The 20,462-nt window shown below is 36.7% G+C and overlaps 1 protein-coding gene and 1 pseudogene across 8 annotated transcripts in view; one reads left to right on the top strand and one right to left on the bottom strand.

The window, feature by feature from the left end:
* Exoc4 (exocyst complex component 4) overlaps positions 1-20,462 on the top strand; it is an 816,538-nt gene that overhangs the window by 640,269 nt on the left and 155,807 nt on the right. For all 8 annotated transcript variants that reach the window (XM_021237603.2, XM_004856313.4, XM_087204413.1 and 5 more), the window contains one exon: positions 18,778-18,933. In XM_021237603.2, the coding sequence (XP_021093262.2) occupies positions 18,778-18,933 (156 nt within the window). The remainder of the gene's footprint in view (positions 1-18,777; positions 18,934-20,462) is intronic.
* LOC101721885 (inactive phospholipase C-like protein 2) lies at positions 6,908-13,595 on the bottom strand (annotated as a pseudogene).

Below are 20,462 nucleotides of genomic sequence, written 5' to 3'. Positions count from 1 at the left end.
AGAACTTGACATACAGGTAAATGAGGCATACAGGACTCCAACTAGCCTTGATCAAAAAAAAATCTACACTTATGCATATAATAGTTAGGATTCCACAAACCCAACAGAAGAACAAAATTCTACAAGCAGTGAGAAAAAGGAAGCAAACAACATACAAAGGAAAGCCCATCAGAATCACAGCAGACTTCTCAATGCAAACCCTCAAGGCAAGAAGAGCTTGGAGTGATGTATTTCAAGCCCTAAAGGAAAACAGCCTCCAACCCAGACTGATGTACCCTGCAAAACTATCTTTCAAAATTGATGGAGAAATAAGATACTTTCATGACAAAGAGAACCTTAGAAACTTCATGAATACCAAACCAGCACTCCAAAAACTTTTAGACAATACCCTAGGAAAAGACAATGAGGATCACAACCCCAGGAAACCCAGCAGAATGAATCCATTGGGCATGACAAAGGGGGAGAATCCATCTAAAAGAAAAAGTCATGACAAACTTTTAAAACTTTTAACTTCATCTCCCTAATGAGTATATAATTAAATCTTGCTATTGTACTGATTAGTATTTTTCAGATTCTAGTGTTGCACACCTTTCCTTATGCTGTACTGGCTATTTATCATCTTCTTGTGTCTACTTTTTAATTGGGTTGTCTATTAATGAGCTCTAAGAGTTCTTTATATATTCTGGTCATAGGTTATATGCATTGTAAATATATGGTCTGTTTAAGGGCTACTTTTCATTGTAACGATGTCATTTAAAGTTCTAAACCTTGATGGAATCTCATTTATCAAATTTTTTCTTTTATACATCATGTTTTTTATATCCTAGGTAGTTCTTGCCTACCCTAAATTCATAGACATTTTTCCTTATCATTTCTTCTTAAAGTTTTATAATTTTAGTCTTTCATATTTAGGTCCATAGATCCTTTCAAGTTGTTTTTATGTATGGCAATAAAGGGTTGAGGTTAATTTTTCATATACGAATACCAGGTATTCTAGAGTCATTTGCTGAAAACACTATCTCTTCCTCAGCTCTTGAATTGAGTTTATATTCTACAAAATGTTAATGTTAAATAATCTTTCAAAACTCAGTGGACCATATATGAGTGGTTCTATTTCTAGATTCTCTGTTTTATTCAAATGGTCTATATATCTTTCCTTACACCAACACTGCCTTGATTACTGTAGCTTTAGAGGAAGTCTTAAAATTAGGTATTAAACATCTTCCAACAGTGTTTTTTCTTCTTCTTTTTACTTTCCTAGGTCCTTTGTACTCCTATATAACTTTTAAATTTCAATATCCAATTCTTCATTTATAACAAGTATACATAGACCTGAATTTTTATATATACCTTGTGTTTTCTAATCCTGCTAAATTCAAATACAAGTTCTAGGGGCTCCTAGAGATTTCTTAGTATTTTCTCTGTAGATGATCATTTCATCTACATATAAAGATTTTGCTTCTACCTTGCCAATCCTATCCTAATTGTGTCGTTTTATTGCCAGATTATTTTGGTTTAGGCCTATGTTTCAAAGTTTTAATGCACAGATGAAGAGTAGGCATATCTGCCCTTATTCCCCACCTTAGGGAGAAAGCATTGTATCTTCTCCATTCATATAAGGTGTTTTTGCTGGAAGTATGGAGTACATGTCTTTGATCTGTTGAGAAGGTTCTGTTCTACTTCTAGTCTCCTGATAGCTTTTACCATGAACAGGTGTAGAATTTAGTCCAATACCTTTTCTCCAACTAGTGACAGGATCATATGGCTTTTTCCTTTCCTCTGTTAAAATGATGACTTTTGGGGGTGGATCTTCCAATGCTGAACCAACACCACCATCCCTGTAGTAAAACCACTTTCTACATCCTGCCAGATCTGACTTCTAATAGTTTGTTTTGTGAAACAAATTTCTATCTATGTTCATACTTTTTTCTTCTATTATCTTTATCCAGTTTTAGGATTAGCACAATGTTGAGTTCCTAAAATGAGGGGAGAAGTGTTCCTTCTTTTTTCTGCTTTATATGTTTGATATAATTTATCAGTGAAAATGTATATGAGCCTGTTGTTGTCATATAGGTAGGTTTTCAAGCTAAGAATATACTTTCTTTAATAAGTGCTATTCAAATTTTATATTTCCTCCAGAGTCAGTTTCATTAATTTATCTTCCAAAGTACTTCTTAGAAGTTGTCAAATTTATTTCAAAACAGATTTTTGTAATATGCTTTCTGTATCCTCTTAAAATCTGTAAAATCTGTGGTAATGTCTCCTAGATCTTGATATTGTAATTTTAAAAATGTATAATTGATATTGTGTAATAGAAAGAAAAGGTGTAAAGGAGTAGGGGAAGTGGGAGGGGTAGGGGAAAGGAAAGAAGGGAAAAAAATATGAGAAGAGGAAAAAAATGGAAACAAGATCTTTGCAAATAGGGAAGGGTGGAGGGGTTGAAGGGAGGGCAGGGGAAGGGGTAAAAAATAAGAACCAAGACACTCATGCAATGGTACAAGATCCCAGTGATGAATGTAACTGTATTTTATACCTAAAATGTACCAATAAACTTAATGGAAAAAAAAACAACCATGATGAAATATTACTTCATAATTGTCACAATGACTGTTATCAAAAGATAAAAAGTAGGTGTTGGTGAGTCTGTAGAGAAAAGGGATTCCATGTGCACTGTTGCGGAAATGTAAATTAGTTCAGCTGTTATGGAACATTCAAAATGAATGTTCCTCAAAAAATTAAAAATAGAATTACTAGATGATCCAGCAATAATACCTTTTCGGATATTTATCCAAAATATTTGATATCAGTATGCTTAAAAGATTTCTCCACTGCAATATTCACTACAGCACTATTCATAATAGACAAGTTACAGAATAAACCTATGTCCATCAACAGACAAGTAGATAAAGAAAACGTGGTATATATACACAATTTAATACTATTCACCTAAAGAAAATGTTCAGAATATTTTTATTTATAGTAGCTCCCATTTAGCAATAACCTAGATGTCTGACTGGGCAACAGATTGACAATATATAGTATATCCTTTCAAGGGAATGAATGAAAAAGAACTGATACACAACAACATGAATAGATGCAGTGACACTATGTTCCATGAAAGAAAACAGACAAGACTATATTCTGTGAAGTTCATAAAGGTTCATAAAGCATTAAAGCTAGCGTATGGAGCAAGTCAGAGTGGTTTCCTCTGATGTGAGCATTACTAAATATATAAGGTGCAAAGATTTCCCAAGCTCAGATTTTTTTAATCTTAGTTTATTAGTACATAAGTGTAGTATAGTACATAATGTTTACATTCCTTGTGGAAAGATGGTACAAGTATTCACTTTTTAAAAGAAAGAAATTTTGCCATGTGGAACCACATGGAAGAAATTGGCTAATATAAAAGTGAAATAAGCCAGGCACAAAAAGACAAATACCTTATGTGCACTTATATGTAGAATCTAAAACAGTGGAATTCACAGAAGCAGAGGATGGAATGGTAATTACCAGATGTTGTTGGAGGGAGAAAAGGGAGTTAATGATGAGAGTTCAAAGACTCAATTAGACAGAGGAATAAGGCTATATTTCACAGTGTGGTAAATATAGTATACAATAATGTATCACATGTTTTGAAATCATGGAGAGTAAATTTCAAATGTACTTATCACAAAAACAGTATCAGTGATGATAAATATATTAATTAACTTGACTTAATTAATCATAAATCATAACATTACTTTGTACCCCATAAATATATAGAGCTGTAATTTGTTAATTTATAATTTAAAATAAAATTTTTGAATAAATACACATTTATTTCTTGAAGGCTAAGAATAGAGAAACAAATGAGGTAGTCAATGTCTTGACATCATAAATTGTATATTCTAATGGAGGGAGATAGATAATATAGTGACAAAGAAATAAAATAGATTTCTCAATAATATGGATGATGTGATTTTTAAAAGATTCAAGATAGGGAGGAGTACCAAGAAAGACCTCACTAAAGAGGAAATGTTTGAGTTGAATTATGAAGGAGAAGAAGGAGCTGTGTAAAGATGTGGGAAATAACATTCCAGGTAGAAGGAGCAAGTACAAGGCAAGAAGTAGCCTAGAGCTTATGTGAATTCAGGTCAGTTTCATGGGATACAGGGAACAAGGAGATTAAACACTGCGTGAGGTGAGAAAGTCAGATTATTTTGGTCTTTTCTGACTACACTTAAGTATGTGGGAGATTTAAAAATACTAGTCTGAGCCCTATGAAGTTGATACATTTTTAAATGCTACTCAGATGTTTTAATATATATCCAGAATTAAGAGCTATTAATGAAGGATCTTGAGACCAGAAAATGTGAATTTTATTCTAAATGGAATGAGAAGTCATGGAAAGTTTAAACAGGGAGCTACCTGGTCTAATATATTTTTATAAAAATCTTAAGAATATTCAAACATAGAACATATTTAAATTTTCTTCTCATAAGAAAACTGAACATTTGATTGTTGAGACAGATTTTATATTAATTCCTGGTTCACTTCTTATGCTGCAGTATTATTCTTTTCTTCTTGGGCTTATGACTCTTCATATGAGAACTTGTCTATTTAAAATTGTTATTATATTATCCCCAAGTTACACTTTCTAAACTCTCAGATTCCATATTCTCCTTCCCTATGGTCCTCTTGAATTGCTTTCCATGAACCATCTCCAGAGCTATCAAATGTTTCTTAACATCTGGGGAAAAATACACACCATCATAAAAACTATGGGACCACCACGGAGTGTGATACCAAAGATGATCTGATGTTTCTCTGTGGTTTTCTTTATACAGTATTCTGTTTCATTTTAAAATGAAATATCTCTCCATAAGAGATTTTTTGGTTTTGTGTTTGTTTTCTGTTATTTTTCCTCAATAGCATAATTCTGACTCCTTCTTTGCATACCTAATGGTCATTAATACGTGCTGCTGGACATTGTACTGCACTTTGGTCTGCTGCAGGACCAGTCATCCACAGTGGAGATTGGACTACAGCAGTTTAATTTGGGCCAGACTTGTCTAGGGTTCATTTGTCTAGCTTGGCTCCTAGTTTTTGAAGAGTCTAAAAGATTCAGCCTGGCAAAGGAAGCATCATGCCCTGGCCGTCACCAAACAGTTGAAGCCAATTAGCCCCACCTGCCCCTGGTTGTTTACCTAATGAAAGACTCAGCAGCCCAGCTGTTTCCAGGGACCATGCACACTTGCACTTCCCAACTGTTCCAGCAAGGAAGCAGTGCACATCAGAGCCAGTTGACACCAGCAGATGTTTTCTGAATGAAATCCACTCAGCTGTGTCTAGAGAGTGGAGTCTTCTCCTGGCAGCCTTATCACCTTGTTTCAGGAAGTACACCTATTTTCTTCTTGCTCCTGGGAACAAGTGCAAATAGTTACACATATGGCTATGTCTTTAGCCCATTGAGCTCTGAATTAGTGAGAAGATTATGGTTCTGGTAGGAATGATTAACCTTACTCCTCTTATTGGGGATGTAACACTTCTTTTCTGAGGTGATTTAGATATGTCTAGGAATTTTGTAACCCACATGATCCTTTTAGTCACAAAATCAAAAACTAGGGCCAGGGATGTAGCTCAGCGGCACCACACCTGCCTGGCAAGTGCAAGGTCCTGACTTTGATACCCGGTACTGGGGAAAAAAAATGAAAAACTAATAAGTATAATACATACGTGTAATCCCAGAATGCAGGAGGCTGAACAAGAAGGATCACCTCAAATTCAAGGCCAGCCTGGGCTGCATAGTGGATTCAAGGTCAGGCTGAACTACAGAGAGAGACCCTGTTTAAAAAATGCTGCTGCTGATAATAATAATAAACTAATAAGCATAATTGGTCAGGTTGGGAACTTTGCCACTTAAATAAAAAAAATCCTTTAGAGTAATTGTATGTTAATCAATGCCAGTTTTTCAAATAGAATATTTTGAATATTTGTAATTGCTTTTGGGATTGGTGTTCATTCCAGTATGAATATTTTTATTGTTGAATTATGTGATACTATTTTAATTAGAATCGCTATCCTTTAAAAAATGGAATATATGAATATGTTAAAAATTTTAAGCCAATGTTTATAAAATACCTAAGTAAATAATATGGATATCTTTAACACAGTATTCACCAAGCTAATTTTTGTTTTATTCTATCAACTGCTAAGATAGAAATTTGTAATCTCCAAGGTGTATAGTACCATTTCACATTCGCAGACCCAAACTGGGTCTGAACCCTAGGGTGAACTGTATCTGCCTCAAAGATTTAAATGCTGGAAAAATGACTTAAATTTAAGCTTCTAACTTTGTTTTTTTTATGATAAAACATCTCTTTAATGTGAACACTACTTCATACAATGAAAAACTATTTACAAGGCATCACTTTCAGATTGTTGCTGTTGCATCGACTCCCCATATGCTAACACAAGTCTTCAAGCAGGGAGCTTCAGTCCAATTACACATTCTCATTCTCCTCGATGGCTTGCCAAGGTTCCCGGGGGTTCAGGGAACTTGTCCACTTAATTCTCCTCAGTAATTATGGCTCAGCAAGGATGACCCCAAAGTCATCTATAACCCAGAGACTCTGGCAACCACACATGTATAAAATGAACAGATAAGGTCTTATCACCAATAAATACTAATTTGGCAGTCCAATCCATTTCCAATCTTAAGAAATTATTTTTACTTAGGAAAATACCTGTTTCTCAATGGAACTAAAGTGGCTAATCTGTTCTTCATGCGTTAGAAGGTTTTTGTATACAAACATACCATGTTTTGGCCAGGAATATAATTTCTTTTTAAAGAGTTTATTTGCCTTCACACACAGGATTGCTACTTACATTCACAGTTTTAATAGACTGTAATTACCTATTCCAGCTGTGCTTTAAAATCCCAAATATTATTCTCATTAATGAGTGCAAAGCAAATGTCTCATTTGACTACAATTGGTCCTAGAGTTATAAACTCTATAATGATTTGTAGGAAGTTCCTCTATTCTCCAGTTTCATCATTTGCTTTTTCACGTATGACTTCTAGGCTCCAGCGTGGCTTTTGGACCTCAGCATTTTCAGTGCCCTGCTTATTCAGTCCGCATGAAACAGCAGCATAATGGATTTGTTTCAGGTTCTCCAAAGTCTCGTTCTTAGCCTATTTCAAAAGATCTGCTTGTCCCTTTAGGAGGGTAGTATTTCAGGTAAAGCTCTCCACTGCTTTTTGTAGTTTTTCTTCCTTCAGACCCTCCTTGGCGCCTATGCTGTGCAAATGTTTATGGAATTCCCTGCCTGCCTTCTGACAATGCACAATCTTTTCATATACAGCATCTGCATTTTCTTTTTTTTTTCCCCCATTAACTTTATTAGTACATTTTAGGTATAAAATACAGTTACATTCATCATTGGGATCTTGTACCATTACATAAGTCTCTTGGTTCTTATTTTTTTTCCCCTTCCCTTGCCCTCCCTTCACCCCCTCCACCCTTCCCTATTTGCAAAGACCTTGTTTCCATTTTTTTCCTCTTCTCATATTTTTTCCTTTCCCTTTTTTCCCTTCCCCTACCCATCCCAATTTCCCTACTCTTTTAGACCTTTTCCTGTTACACAATATCAGTTATACATTTTTTAAATTACAATATTAAGATCTAGGAGACATTATCACAGATTTTACAGATTTTAAGAGGATATAGAAAGCATATTACAAAAATCTGTTTTGAAATAAATTTGTCAACTTCTAAGAAGTACCTTGGAAGACAAATTAATGAAACTAACTCTGGAGGAAATACAAAATTTGAATAGCACCTATTAAAGAAAGTATATTCTTAGCTTGAAAACCTACCTATATGACAACAGCAGGCTCATAAACATTTTCACTGATAAATTATATCAAACATTTAAAGCAGAAAAAAGAAGGAACAATTCTCCCCTCATTTTAGGAACTCAACATTGTGCTAATCTTAAAACTGGATAAAGATAATAGAAGAAAAAATTATGAACATAGATAGAAATTTGTTTAACAAAACAAACTATTAGAAGTCAGATCTGGCAGGATGTGGAAAGTGATTTTGTTATAGGGATGGCAGTGTTGGTTCAGCATTGGAAGATCCACCCCCAAAAGTCATCATTTTAACAGAGGAAAGGAAAAAGCCATATGATCCTGTCACTAGTTGGAGAAAAAGTATTGGACTAAATTCTACAACTGTTCGTGGTAAAAGCTATCAGGAGACTAGAAATAGAGCAGAAACTGCTCAACAGATTAAAGACATGTACTCCATGCTTCCAGCGAGAACGCCTTATATGAATGGGGAAGAGACAATGCTTTCTCCTTAGGGTGGGGAACAAGGGCAGATATGCTTACTCTTTATCTGTCCATTAAACTTTGAAACCTAGTCCCCACCAAAATAGTCTGGCAATAAAATGACACAATTAGGATAGGATTGGCAGGGCAGAAGCAAAATCTTTATATGTAGATGAAATGATCATCTACAGAGAAAATACTAAGAAATCTCTAGGAGCCCCTAGAACTTGTACTTGAATTTAGCAGGATTAGAAAACACAAGGTATATATAAAAATTCAAGTCTGTGTATACTTGCTATAAATGAAGAATTGGATATTGAAATTTAAAAGTTATGTAGGTGTACAAAGGACCTAGAAAAGTTAAAAACAAAAACAGTGTTGGAAGACGTTTAGTACCTAACTTAAGACTTCTTCTAAAGCTACAGTAATCAAGGCAGTGTTGGTGTAAGGAAAGACATATAGATCATTTGAATAAAACAGAGAATCTAGAAATAGAACCACACATATATGGTCCACTGAGTTTTGAAAGATTATTTAACATTAACATTTTATAGAATATAAACTCAATTCAAGAGCCGAGGAAGAGATAGTGTTTGCAGCAAATGGCACTAGAACACCTGGTATCTATATATAAAAAATTAACCTCAACTCTTTTTTTCCATACATGAAAATAACTTGAAGGGATCTATGAACCTAAATAAGAAAGCCTAAAAGTATAAAACTTTAAGAAGAAATTATAAGGGAAAATATTTATGAATTCAGGGTAGGCAAGAACTACCTAGGATACAAAAGACATGATGTATAAAAGAAAAAAATTGATAAATGAGATTCCATCAAAATTTAGAACTTTAAATGACATCATTAAAATGAAAAGTAGCCCTTAAACAGACCATATTTACAATGCATAGAACCTATGAGCAGAATATATAAAGAATCCTTAGAGCTCATTAATAGACAACCCAATTAAAAAGTAGACATAAGAAGATGATAAATAGCCAGTATAGCACAAGGAATGGTGTGCAACTCTAGAATCAGAAAAATACTAATCAGTACAATAATAAGATTGAATTATACACTCATTAGGGAGATGAAGTTAAAAGTTTTAAAAGCCTTGTCATGACTTTTTCTTTTTGTTGGATTCTCCCCCTTTGGGTTTAATTTGTCACACCCAATGGATTCATTCTGCTGGGTTTCCTGGGGTTGTGATCCTCATTGTCTTTTCCTAGGGTATTGTCTAAAAGTTTTTGGAGTGCCGGTTTGGTATTCATGGAGTTCCTGAGGTGCTCTTTATCATGAAAGTATCTTATTTCTCCATCAATTTTGAAAGATAGTTTTGCAGGGTACATCAGTCTGGGTTGGAGGCTGTTTTCCTTTAGGGCTTGAAATACATCACTCCAAGCTCTTCTTGCCTTGAGGGTTTGCATTGAGAAGTCTGCTGTGATTGTGATGGGCTTTCCTTTGTATGTGATTTGTTTCTTTTCTCTCACTGCTTGTAGAATTTTGTTCTTCTGTTGGATTTCTGCAATCCTAACTATTACATGCCTATGTGTAGTTTTTTTTTATTAAGGCTAGCTGGAGTCCTATATGCCTCACTTATCTGTATGTCAAATTCTTTTCCCCTGCTTGGGAAGTTTTCTGCCATCACTTCTATGAACAGTTTTTTTTATGTCATCTGCACTGTCTCCTCTTTCTTCATTGACTCCAATCAGTCTTATGTTATTCTTCTTTGCATCATCTAACAGCTGCTGGATTTATTTCTTATGTTCCCTTACAATTTTAAAGTAATTTTTCTTTTCTTCCTCACTAATTGCAATCTTATCTTCTATACGTAAAATTCTATCCTCACATTGGTTCATTCTGGTGCACAGACTTTCGATGGAGTTTTTAATCTCTTGGAAATCTGTTTGCATCTGTTTTATGGATTCCATTTGTTTCCTATGTTGGGATTCCATCATGTTCCTCAGATTCTCTATTTTTTTATCTGTGTCCTCTCTAGATTTATTAATCATCATGTCTTGCACCATGAGCAAAATCTTTGCTGTTATCTGAATAATTATTTCTGATTTCATTTTTCCCAGATCCTCTTTTGTTGCCAGTTCAGAGAGTCCAGGTGGTTGAGCACCAGATTGTTCCATCTTGTTTCCCTTTGGGGTTCCTGTAGGTGATCTGGAAGTCTGTTTTTGAGGCTTGTTTATGTGTCTTCTCATTTCCATATGGGTGTGTGTGTGTGTGTGCTTCTGGCACCCATACGGCTCACCTCCTCTGCCCTAGGAACTTGAGATGGCAGCGGGGGAGCTTCCTTCTGGGTGCTGGGACCGGCTGAGCTTCTCTGCCCTAGGAGCCTGGGATGGAGGCAGGGAGCTTCCTTCTGGGTGCTGGGACAGGCTCACCTTCTCTGCCCTAGGAGCCTGGGATGGCAATGGGGGAGCTTCCTTCCGGGTTCTGGGACCAGCTGAGCTTCTCTGCCTTAGCATCTGCATTTTCAATCAGTGCCTTGAGGGACTGAATCATGTCATAAGTTGTCATAATCTTCAGAACCTCTGCACAATTCCCTGCAACTCCATTGTGGGATATGGCTCGCTCAGATTCAGGACCACCAGGGCTGTGTTATTGGGCCCCAGGAAGCGGGGAAACACTGCCAACATGCACTGCATGAGATTGGCCACCGAGGAGAGGCCACACAGCTCCTTGAATGACATCACTGCATTCCGCATGTTCTCTCTCAGATCTGTGGCATCCCATATCAAGGGCTGGGCATTCTTGAACGCTTCATCCACAGTTTTAATCCACAGTGTTCTCAGAGATGCATATTCCCTAGATTTCTTCCCTTTTCTCACAGAAAGGCCCCTTTTATGAGGCTTTCCTCCTCCTCTTCCATTAGTAATAGCCACATGGACAAACAAAAAAGCATGTGCAAGAACCTCTCCAGTCATAGACTGCAGGGGGACATGGCGGTAGCCTGTTTGTAAACACTCAAAGGGAATTGTGTACTGACCAATAAATTCATCCCAATATAGTCATCATCTAGCACTACAAAGCACACCATGGCCAGTTTAGGTAGGTTGATTTGAAATTCAAAGCTTTCATCAAAAATGGGAGCATCTCCATTCTAGTACACTGTTTTTGTCCTTTGTTCTGCACAGTCCACAGGAATTCCATGGCTTTCCACATAGACGCAGGGATCCACCACATCACCTTTGGCACCTGAGCCTTTGGGCTTGGGACGTTCTGCCCACTGATGATTTTAATGTGAAGAAGCTGAGGTGAGACTCGTGGGATGGAGTCTTTTGTATTAGCGCTGAAGAATGAGGCTTCTTCCCTCATGATGGCTGGCCAAAGGACATAGCCACAGTTTCCATTCTACCTAAACCAGTCAATATTCAGATCCATCATCAGTCCTGGTGTCTGGAAGTTCATGGCCACGATTTGACAACCACATTTCCAAAAATCTTGAGGGTTCATGTTTCTAGAGTCAATATTCATTGAACTAGGAAAGACCCGAGCAAGAAAATGCTTGTTGTCATTTACAAAGTCTCTTGGATTTTCATTGGCATATTTGCTGGCAAGGACTTCATTAAATGAGCAGACTTCCCAGTACTTTTGGACTTGAAATGACACCTGAAATTCTTTGAACTGAACTGACTTACAGATGCTGACCAGTTCAGACAGTTCTTTGCAAAGCTGAAATCGCTTCACAGGCACACTGTTGGGCTGCTCCACATTCTCTTTTCCCATCCTCTGAGACATTTCTGCTCCTTCATCTTCATCAGTAACATCTCCTACTCCAGAGCTATTTGAAGATAGCTTCTTTGCTTTAATTAGTATTCTCCCTTTCAGGACATCTGGGGATGGTAGATAAGATTCCTCAACATTGGTTGATGTTGTATAGAGCTTGTGTCCTAAAATTTTTTTCATGTGTTGAACCATTACCTTTTGTTGTTTGGTAGAACAGTGATTTTCTAAACATAAAATAAGAGGATACTCTGAAGCAAAGAACGCATACTTGTTAATAATATCAATGACACTGCAGAAGACTATTTGAGAGGTCATGGTGTGGCCTGTGTAAATTACAGGCTCGTTATCTGGCCCATCCCATACATCTAACTCAACACTCTGGCAACCCATTTTAAGAGCTCGAATATATCCTGTGATGTCAGGGGGACCTCAGAACTGATCCTCTATTAAGTATGTATTATGAGATGAGTTTATAAGGTAATGAGACAAAGGCTGTTTCATATCCTGACAGATCTTCTTATGTTCTGGATCAAATATGTAACAGTCAGGTGACATAAGGTAATTAGTGATCTCTCTATGGAGAGCCAGCCCTTTTCCTGGCCCTCTTTGGGTGGCTTATATTTGTGAATAATTTCAAGGCTTATTTCCTCATTTATATGTGCCACATCCTGTTCTGCCTCAAGAAACATCATAAGATTCTTAGTATCAAGGAATTCTTTTTTATTTGTACCGGGGATTGAACTCAGGTCCTTGCGCTTGTGCAGCAGGCAGCGAAACCACTGAGCTAAATCCCCAGCTCAAGGAATTCTTTATTGCTTGAAAACTGAACCAAAAGGAAATAAATTTCAGGTCTAGTACAAACCTCATGGAAAACCTCAATAAATTCTTCCTTTGTGACTTCTGTACCAGCTTTGTCCTTGGATTTATGCAATTCTTTGAACTTAAGCTCAATTTTGCTTGTTTTTAAACCAAGATTGAGGTTTCTGATACACGGCACAGCATTATACAAAGTTATATGTCCAATGCTATCTATTATCAATTTCACTAAACATTTGTGAAACCCAAGAAGTCCTCGTGTTGTCTTGGCTACTTTCTAACATATCAAGTGTATGTTTTCCATAAGAAATTAGGTACCGAAGTCCTGTAACCCAGATGTTCGCAGTATCTTCAGAGTTGGCAACCAAATCGAGTGACTCATAATTCTCTCCGTATATGACTGAAAATGCACAATCTTCAGATATCTGGTCTGAAATGCCATTGCTGCGAAATATGTCTGTATTCTTTCCTGTTCTCACTTCCTTGATGGATTTAATATCAATCTTAGCCTTCTCAGAATCCTTCTTACATGGCTCCCACCTCAGGCTTTGCATGTCAGCGTCTAGTAAAAAATACCTATGGTATATTCTAGAGTTGGAGCGAACCTTTTTGAGTTCTGAACCCTCAACCATTGAATTGATACAATCACTTGCACTGCTGATCCTCTCTGTCGGCATGCTGCTGAACGACACTGTTTTCTTTCGCTCCCTTTTCTTTTTGAACCATCCTTGATGATGCTGCTCTGGCGGGGCAGTCCGCCCGGCTTGCTCTCTCGCAGAAAGGGACAGGCGGCCGGGCCGGGGGTCGGGGTGAGTGCAACGCCGTGGGGTCCCCTGGCTGGGCTGGCCCGGGCTTCCTCCCCGGACACGCCCGCCGAGGCTGCAGTCTCCGTTGGAAACCCTGCCACTGTCCTAGCGCGTGGCTGAGGCAACCTCCCCAGCTCCGGCTATCAGGGCGCCTTTGGGGCCAAGGGCCGGGCTTGGGGAGGTGGGCAGGAAGCGCCACCGACCACCCCACCCCCCCCGCGCCGAAGCAGAATTTAGCCTAAAATGTGACTTCTAAAAGGAACTGAGCCACTCACCCAAAGTTCTTTCTGGATATGGATATTTAAATTTAAATTTAAATTTCTCCATTCTCAAAAATTTATTTTTAAAAAATTTTTAGGGCTGGGTATTTAGCTCAGTGGTTTCGCTGCCTGCCGCGCAAGCACAAGGACCTGAGTTTGATCCCTGTACCAAAAAAAAGGTTTTTTTGATAAACCTTTTAAACCTATCAACACTCGGCTTACAGGACATATGAAGACAGCTCATGGAGAGAGTTGATCCACAGACTGTGGTCTTCCCACCCCATTGTATAAGACAAAGTGTTAATTGTGTAGTCATAGGTGATAAGTATAAAAGTCATAGGTGATAAGTATAAAAGTCATAGGTGATAGAGTTTGTTCATTTCCTTTCCAAAGGGAGTGTATGTAATGCCATAGTCAACAAACTCTTTATAGAGAAAATGAGCTTTTGAGGCTTTCCAGTAATAGACCACCTAGGAAGAGGAAGACTTGTCAGCAATCACTTCTTAGTTCATTTGTTTTATGAATCAGGAATTTTTTGTGCTGAATATTTTTCAAAGAGGGACACACTTGAATTTATTATTCATTATTTTGATTTGTATTGAATTTAGAAAAGCACAGAGTGATCTGTGATTTGGTTCAATATCAAAGAACTTAATAACTCATCTGAGTCATTCAGTGCAAAAAAAAAAAAGTAATCAACTAAAATGGTTTTTGTTTAATAAGTTATCTAGATACCTAAAATTGAAGAAGCATTTTTATTAGTACATATTAATTGTAGAAAATAGTGGATTTCATTGTGACATTTTCATATATGTATATAATATTCTCTGATCATATCCTGTCCCCTCCCTTACCTTTCCCTATTCTCTGTCTCTGATCCTATTGCTAATAGTGAAGACGGTATGCATACCAGGTATTATACTAGGCACTGGGCACACAAAAACTAGTAAGAGATCAATTCAACCTTCAGAGAACTCATCTAGTTTGAGAGTCCAACTTAAAAAGCAGTGTAGGAAGACCAATGAGAGTAGAGTTATGTGTAAGGCAAAGGTTGTTACTTGACTGCATTCTTGGATCACATGGGAAATTAAAAAATTCTGTTACCTACCCCATGACCACCACCCTGAGATTCTGATTTGCTTGGTCTTGCCAGGACATGTGCTTTTTTAACAGCTTCCCAAAGTGATTCTAATGTGCAGTCCAAGTTGAAAACCTCTGATATAAGGGTGATGGGGCACAAAAGAGAGAATTCAGCCACAGCAAGAGAAGAGCCAAGGTAATAATACTTGATAAGTAGTAGCAAACAAGGAGGATGAGAAAATGATTCTCTAGGCAGTGACAACATGCAGAAGCAGAAAACACTATATCCCATTCAAAAGACTCTGCAGAACTCATTATGGTTAGGATGTTCAACATGCACAGAGGTTTGTCTTGCAGTAGTTAACAGAGACAAAAGAGGAAAAAGCAATAGGAGGTGAAGCTGAAGAGGCAGATGTTTTTGCCTTGCTAAGTCCTGTCTTGTTCTTACATAGACTTGTCACTGAAAAGTTCTAAGAAGGGCAATAACATGATTGTATTTGTAGTTTACAAGCATGACTGTTCTGAGTAGTGTGGTGAGTTAGACTGATAGTCTTATAGCTCTAGGCTTCGGGGATGTAGCTCAGTGGTGCCACACCTGCCTGGCAAGTGTAAGGTCCTGAGTTCGATCCCCAGTACCTGAAAAAAAAGAAGCCCAGTTACAAGGTTATTGCTAACAAGTGAGGGATGATGAGGATTTAAATACAGGTTAACGGCAGTGAACTGGGACAGGAAATGACAAATTTGTAAGATTTTTAAGGAGGTAGAATTGGCTGGATGTGGTAGCTGTAGGCAATTAGGATGACTGTTTTGTGGCTCAAATCGCAGGATGGCTTGGCCAGGTGTCTACTGGGAGAGAGACAGAAAATGAATTCCTTTTGACTAATTTTAATTTGAAATGATGATGAGACTATAGAGTTCTTGAATAAACCTTTAGAGATGCAGGTCCAACACTTAGAAGAGAGGGCTGCCCTGGAAATATTAATTTAGAAATCATCACAATGCAGATGGGTCGATCCTGGCAAGAAGATGAGATTGACAAAGTGAGAAATGCAAAATCCTATGGCCACAACATTTAAGAATGGGCACAGGAAGAGTCATCAGTTTGGCTATAATTAGGGATTTAGAATGGCAGGAAAAGAACCAGAAGGAAATAGTGGTGGAAACAAATGATTATTTTGTCAAGAAAATACCAAAAAAGAAAATACCAATCAAAAATATTGGATGCTTCATAATATTCAAAGTATGTGAAGATAAAAACATATTCATGGGTTGATGGAGCAACATCAGTGAAATGCTGGTTGTGTAACCCTTATTGCAATTGGTTTTTCTGTCAAAAAATGTGGAATAAATAGATGTAGGAACCCCTTTTGCTACTCCTAGCAAATGCAAATTGTATAAAATTTGTTAACTTTAAAGGTATTTCAGATAGGTAACCAAACTCAAAAGGAAGACAGAATTCACTAGATGCTATAAATGAAAGAGGAATTCAAAGTAGTAGAAACAAGCAAATGTTGAGCTTGAAAGGCCTACAGAAGTATCAGACTATATCTAGAGGTCAAATAGGGACTGGCATTTTTAACATCTGCAAAACTGAGAGGAAGAGATCTTTTTGCAGAACTTATGATAGGGACTGTTATATCAGTGAGCGGAACTAATCAGGAAAACTAGATTCTCAGGCTACTCATTTAATGAATGAAGGGAATAAATTCTTTGGGAATTCTTTGAAGGGAATAAACAAGTTTTTTTGTTTTTTTGTTTTGTTTTCTTGGGGGGTTTTTTTTTTTTTTGGTACCGGGGATTGAACTCAGGACCTTGCGCTTGTGAGGCAGGCACAGTACCACTGACCTAACTCCCTGGCCCCAGAAGAGTTTTGATAGAGAGCAATGTTGGATAAAAGGAAGAGAATGATTTGCTTATTCATTCATTGTTTCTTTTTAAAAAAAATGACAGGGAATTAGAGAAATATTGCAAAGAGAAATACTAAAAATTCAGGAAAACAAGGAGATAATTGGAGATTACTGGAAATAGGTAGGGATGAAACAGATTTGAATTGAGTTGGGTGGTTGGAGGTGGGAGGCAGAATGTTTCAAAGTCTGTAACAGGTCCTCTCCTTTCTCTGTCACTTAGCCAGAACATGAAGGATGAGCAATGAGAAGAAATAACATTTGAAATAACATTTTTTAAAAAATAACCACTAAGGGAAATGGGGAGAAAAAGCTGATGAGAGACTCATAAAAAGAATCCCAAAGAATATTGAGGGTCCACCTGCAAAGAGATATCAGACATCTGAAGTTATACTATTCTGTAACATTGCACCTAGCAAAGATTGCACCTAGCAACACAAGTATGATATTGTAAAAGTTACACTATTGGATTAATACATAGATTAATCCACCTATTACAGAAATGATGCAGGAAAATAACAAGAGAGAAGGGAATGGAAGATGCCAGTGAGAGTAATTTGAAATAATGGAAGAAGTTTTGATACTTAAATTTTTATTTGGGGGTCATAATTACTGTTAGAAAACATTTGCTTTTAGTGACTTAGAAGAATCCTAGAAATTATCCACAGTTCTCTTATTTATTCTAGCTTATTTTAAGAGAATCAGAACAATATTGCTTCTTATGATATGAAGCTATATTATATGCAGTTGGGCTGTCCTGAATCAAAGTGTGTACAACTTTGTGCTTCAACTTCTCTGTAAACATTAAACTGTCTATAGGATCAAGCAGTTTTTATTACATGTATATACATGTGGCATATATTTAGTTGAAAATTCCTAATGCATCCCACTGTGACCCTCACACCGAAAGATACTCATGGCTGCACCTGCAATGGCAGAAACCTCCTAGAGCCTTGGTTGTCTTAAGCTAATTAGCATTCCCTTCATAAATAAATGTCATTTATGTCACTTATATTGCTGATAAGGACTTTTTAGACCATCAAAATCAGTTCAAGTGATGGAAGTGTTGAAGAGAAAGAGATCTTTAATGAAACTGAAATTGAACATGTAAGGTGAACTTATAGGTACATTCAGATAAGAGCAGTGTAAATAGTGAACCCACGGGCCCTATTAAGGGACTTGAAGCCTGTCAGCTCTAGATGACTAGCCAAAGCCCACTGGAGACAGCCATAATCAAAAGCTTTTTCTGCCTGACATTTGTAGCAGAGGATTTCTTTATGCTGGTAGATTTGCTTTGAATAAAGGCATGTCCATAGTTCGAAAAATACCTGCAGGTAGAATTAATTGATAATTTAAACTAAGAAGTCAGAGAACAACCATTTGTACCACCTCTGTCACCTTTTAGGTACCATTTATGTTGTCATTTAACAGAATTTTAAAATAATTACCTGTCTTGGGGCCGTGGATTTAGCTCAGTGGCACCATGCCTGCTTGCCAACCACAAGGTCCTGAGTTCGATCCCTGGTACTTAAAAAAAAAAAATTACCCAACTTTAAATTTATTGAACGTTTTTTTGAAAGACCTCCCCCAAACCTACCATACATTTTTATTTATCTTAAGGGATTAGGTAACGTTAGAGGGAATAATTAGTATTAGCGGCTTCCATGGTTACTCAACAATTAGGAAACTGAGAATGAAATCTAGAAATAGTACCCCCCAGTAATGTGACTTACTCATGGATGTCACCATTTAAAGGAGATGGAGGTGACATCTTTATCCTGAAGATAAGGTAGAGGAAAAATGCTAACTGAATACCAGGCATTATGCTAAAATGTCTCTTTTCTGTTGGCTGTTTTTAGGGGCATTGTCCAGTCAGAAGAAAAACTTGTCATCAGTGCATCTTGGGCAAAAGATGATGATATCAGCAGACTCTTAAAGTCATTACCAAACTGGATCAATATGGCTCAACCCAAACAGCTAAGGCCAAAGAGAGAAGAAGAAGAAGATTTCATAAGGTAAAGGTCTATTTTCTGCATTGTACTAAACATAGAAAGGCACATGTATTTAGCTAATCTTTTTTTACATGAAAGTTTGGCCAGTTCTAAAGATCAAGCTGTCATTACATGAACTTAGTAAAATCTGTTTTCATCCTGTCTCACATCATTTCCCACAAAATATGCATTGAGCTCAAAATTTTACAAGGAAGGAATTGGAGTGAGTTAAATTTGGAGCTTTGCTACATCAAGTTAAAATATCATTTAATTTATAGGTTATTCTCCCCTACAAGGGAAGATACAATTCATTTGTTCACTCATTTTCTCAGCAAAGATGTATTGATCCTGTACCCTACAAACATGATAAAAAGAGAAGCTTCTTGCTTAGACAGAGTATGTTACCATTGTTCTTAACGTATTCCTTCTATCAGAATATTGTTAGTTGGGGTTTTCCAAAAATGCAAATGTGCTCTCCATGTTTATTCACATAGGTCATATTATGTCTAATGGTTTTCTACTTGTTTTGACAAAAGTAAGGACTCTGTCCTTTCAACTTTTTACCTAAAATTTAAATTTGAATAATTTAAATTATTTACTTAGCCATTGAATTTGATGAAGATCCTCATTTCCATGTGGCTGGCTTGGAAGAGGGAAACATTTGCACCTCTGATGTTTTAGAACTACAAAAAGTAGAAAAATGGTGACAGTAATACTTTGTCACATCAAAATTAGCTTCATTCTTATTTTTTGTTTTGTTTTGTTGGTACCGGGGATCGAACTCTGGTCCTTGTGCTTGCGTAGCAGGCAGCAAAACCACTGAGCTAAATCCCTGGCCCTAGCTTCATTCTTATTAACTTTTGCTTATGTAAGTGAAAGAATAAATGGTAAAAAAATAAAATAAAATAAAAGCACTTTAAAGAAACAAAGGCCAGAAAAGTATTAAAAGAAATAATGTCCAATATTTTACTTTAATTTGGATTTGTCTCTCTCACAATGTGAACAGTAATTGTAGATAAATAAATTAGCAATCCATCCAAAGTCCATTTTCATCTAAAACTGTACCACTACAAAATAATATAAGTACCATATAATAAAGTAGTCCTAATTCCTCCCTTCTGGAGCTTATAATGTTGTTATTCATTCAACCATAGTCCATAATCACTAGACAAAATATTGCTATTATTTTGAACAACTATCAATTAAGAATAAAAAAGTTTCATTTTTACTTTTATTTATTCCCTCTCTACTATAAATTCTTTATTACCACAGATTCAAGTTTCAGACCTCTTCATTTTCCTTCTCTCTGAAGAATTTCCTTTAACATTGCTTGCAGGACAAGTCTGCTGATAACAGATTCCCACAATATTTGTTTGTTTAAGAAAATCTTCATTTTTCCTGCACTTTTGAAGGGTAATTTCACTGGGGACAGAAATCTTGGTGTATTGGTCAGTGTTCTCCAGAGAAATAGAAACAATGAAATAGATGATGGATGGTTAGATGCATGGATGGATGGATGGATGATAGATAGAAAGAAAGATAGATAGGTAGAT

The sequence above is a fragment of the Heterocephalus glaber genome, unplaced genomic scaffold, assembly GCF_053883595.1.
Source record: "Heterocephalus glaber isolate CG9 unplaced genomic scaffold, H.glaber_assembly_v1.0 deba00000546, whole genome shotgun sequence".
Taxonomy (NCBI): domain Eukaryota; kingdom Metazoa; phylum Chordata; class Mammalia; order Rodentia; family Bathyergidae; genus Heterocephalus; species Heterocephalus glaber.
The sequence above is the reverse complement of the archived record's forward strand: the minus strand, read 5'-3'. Positions and strand labels throughout refer to the sequence as shown.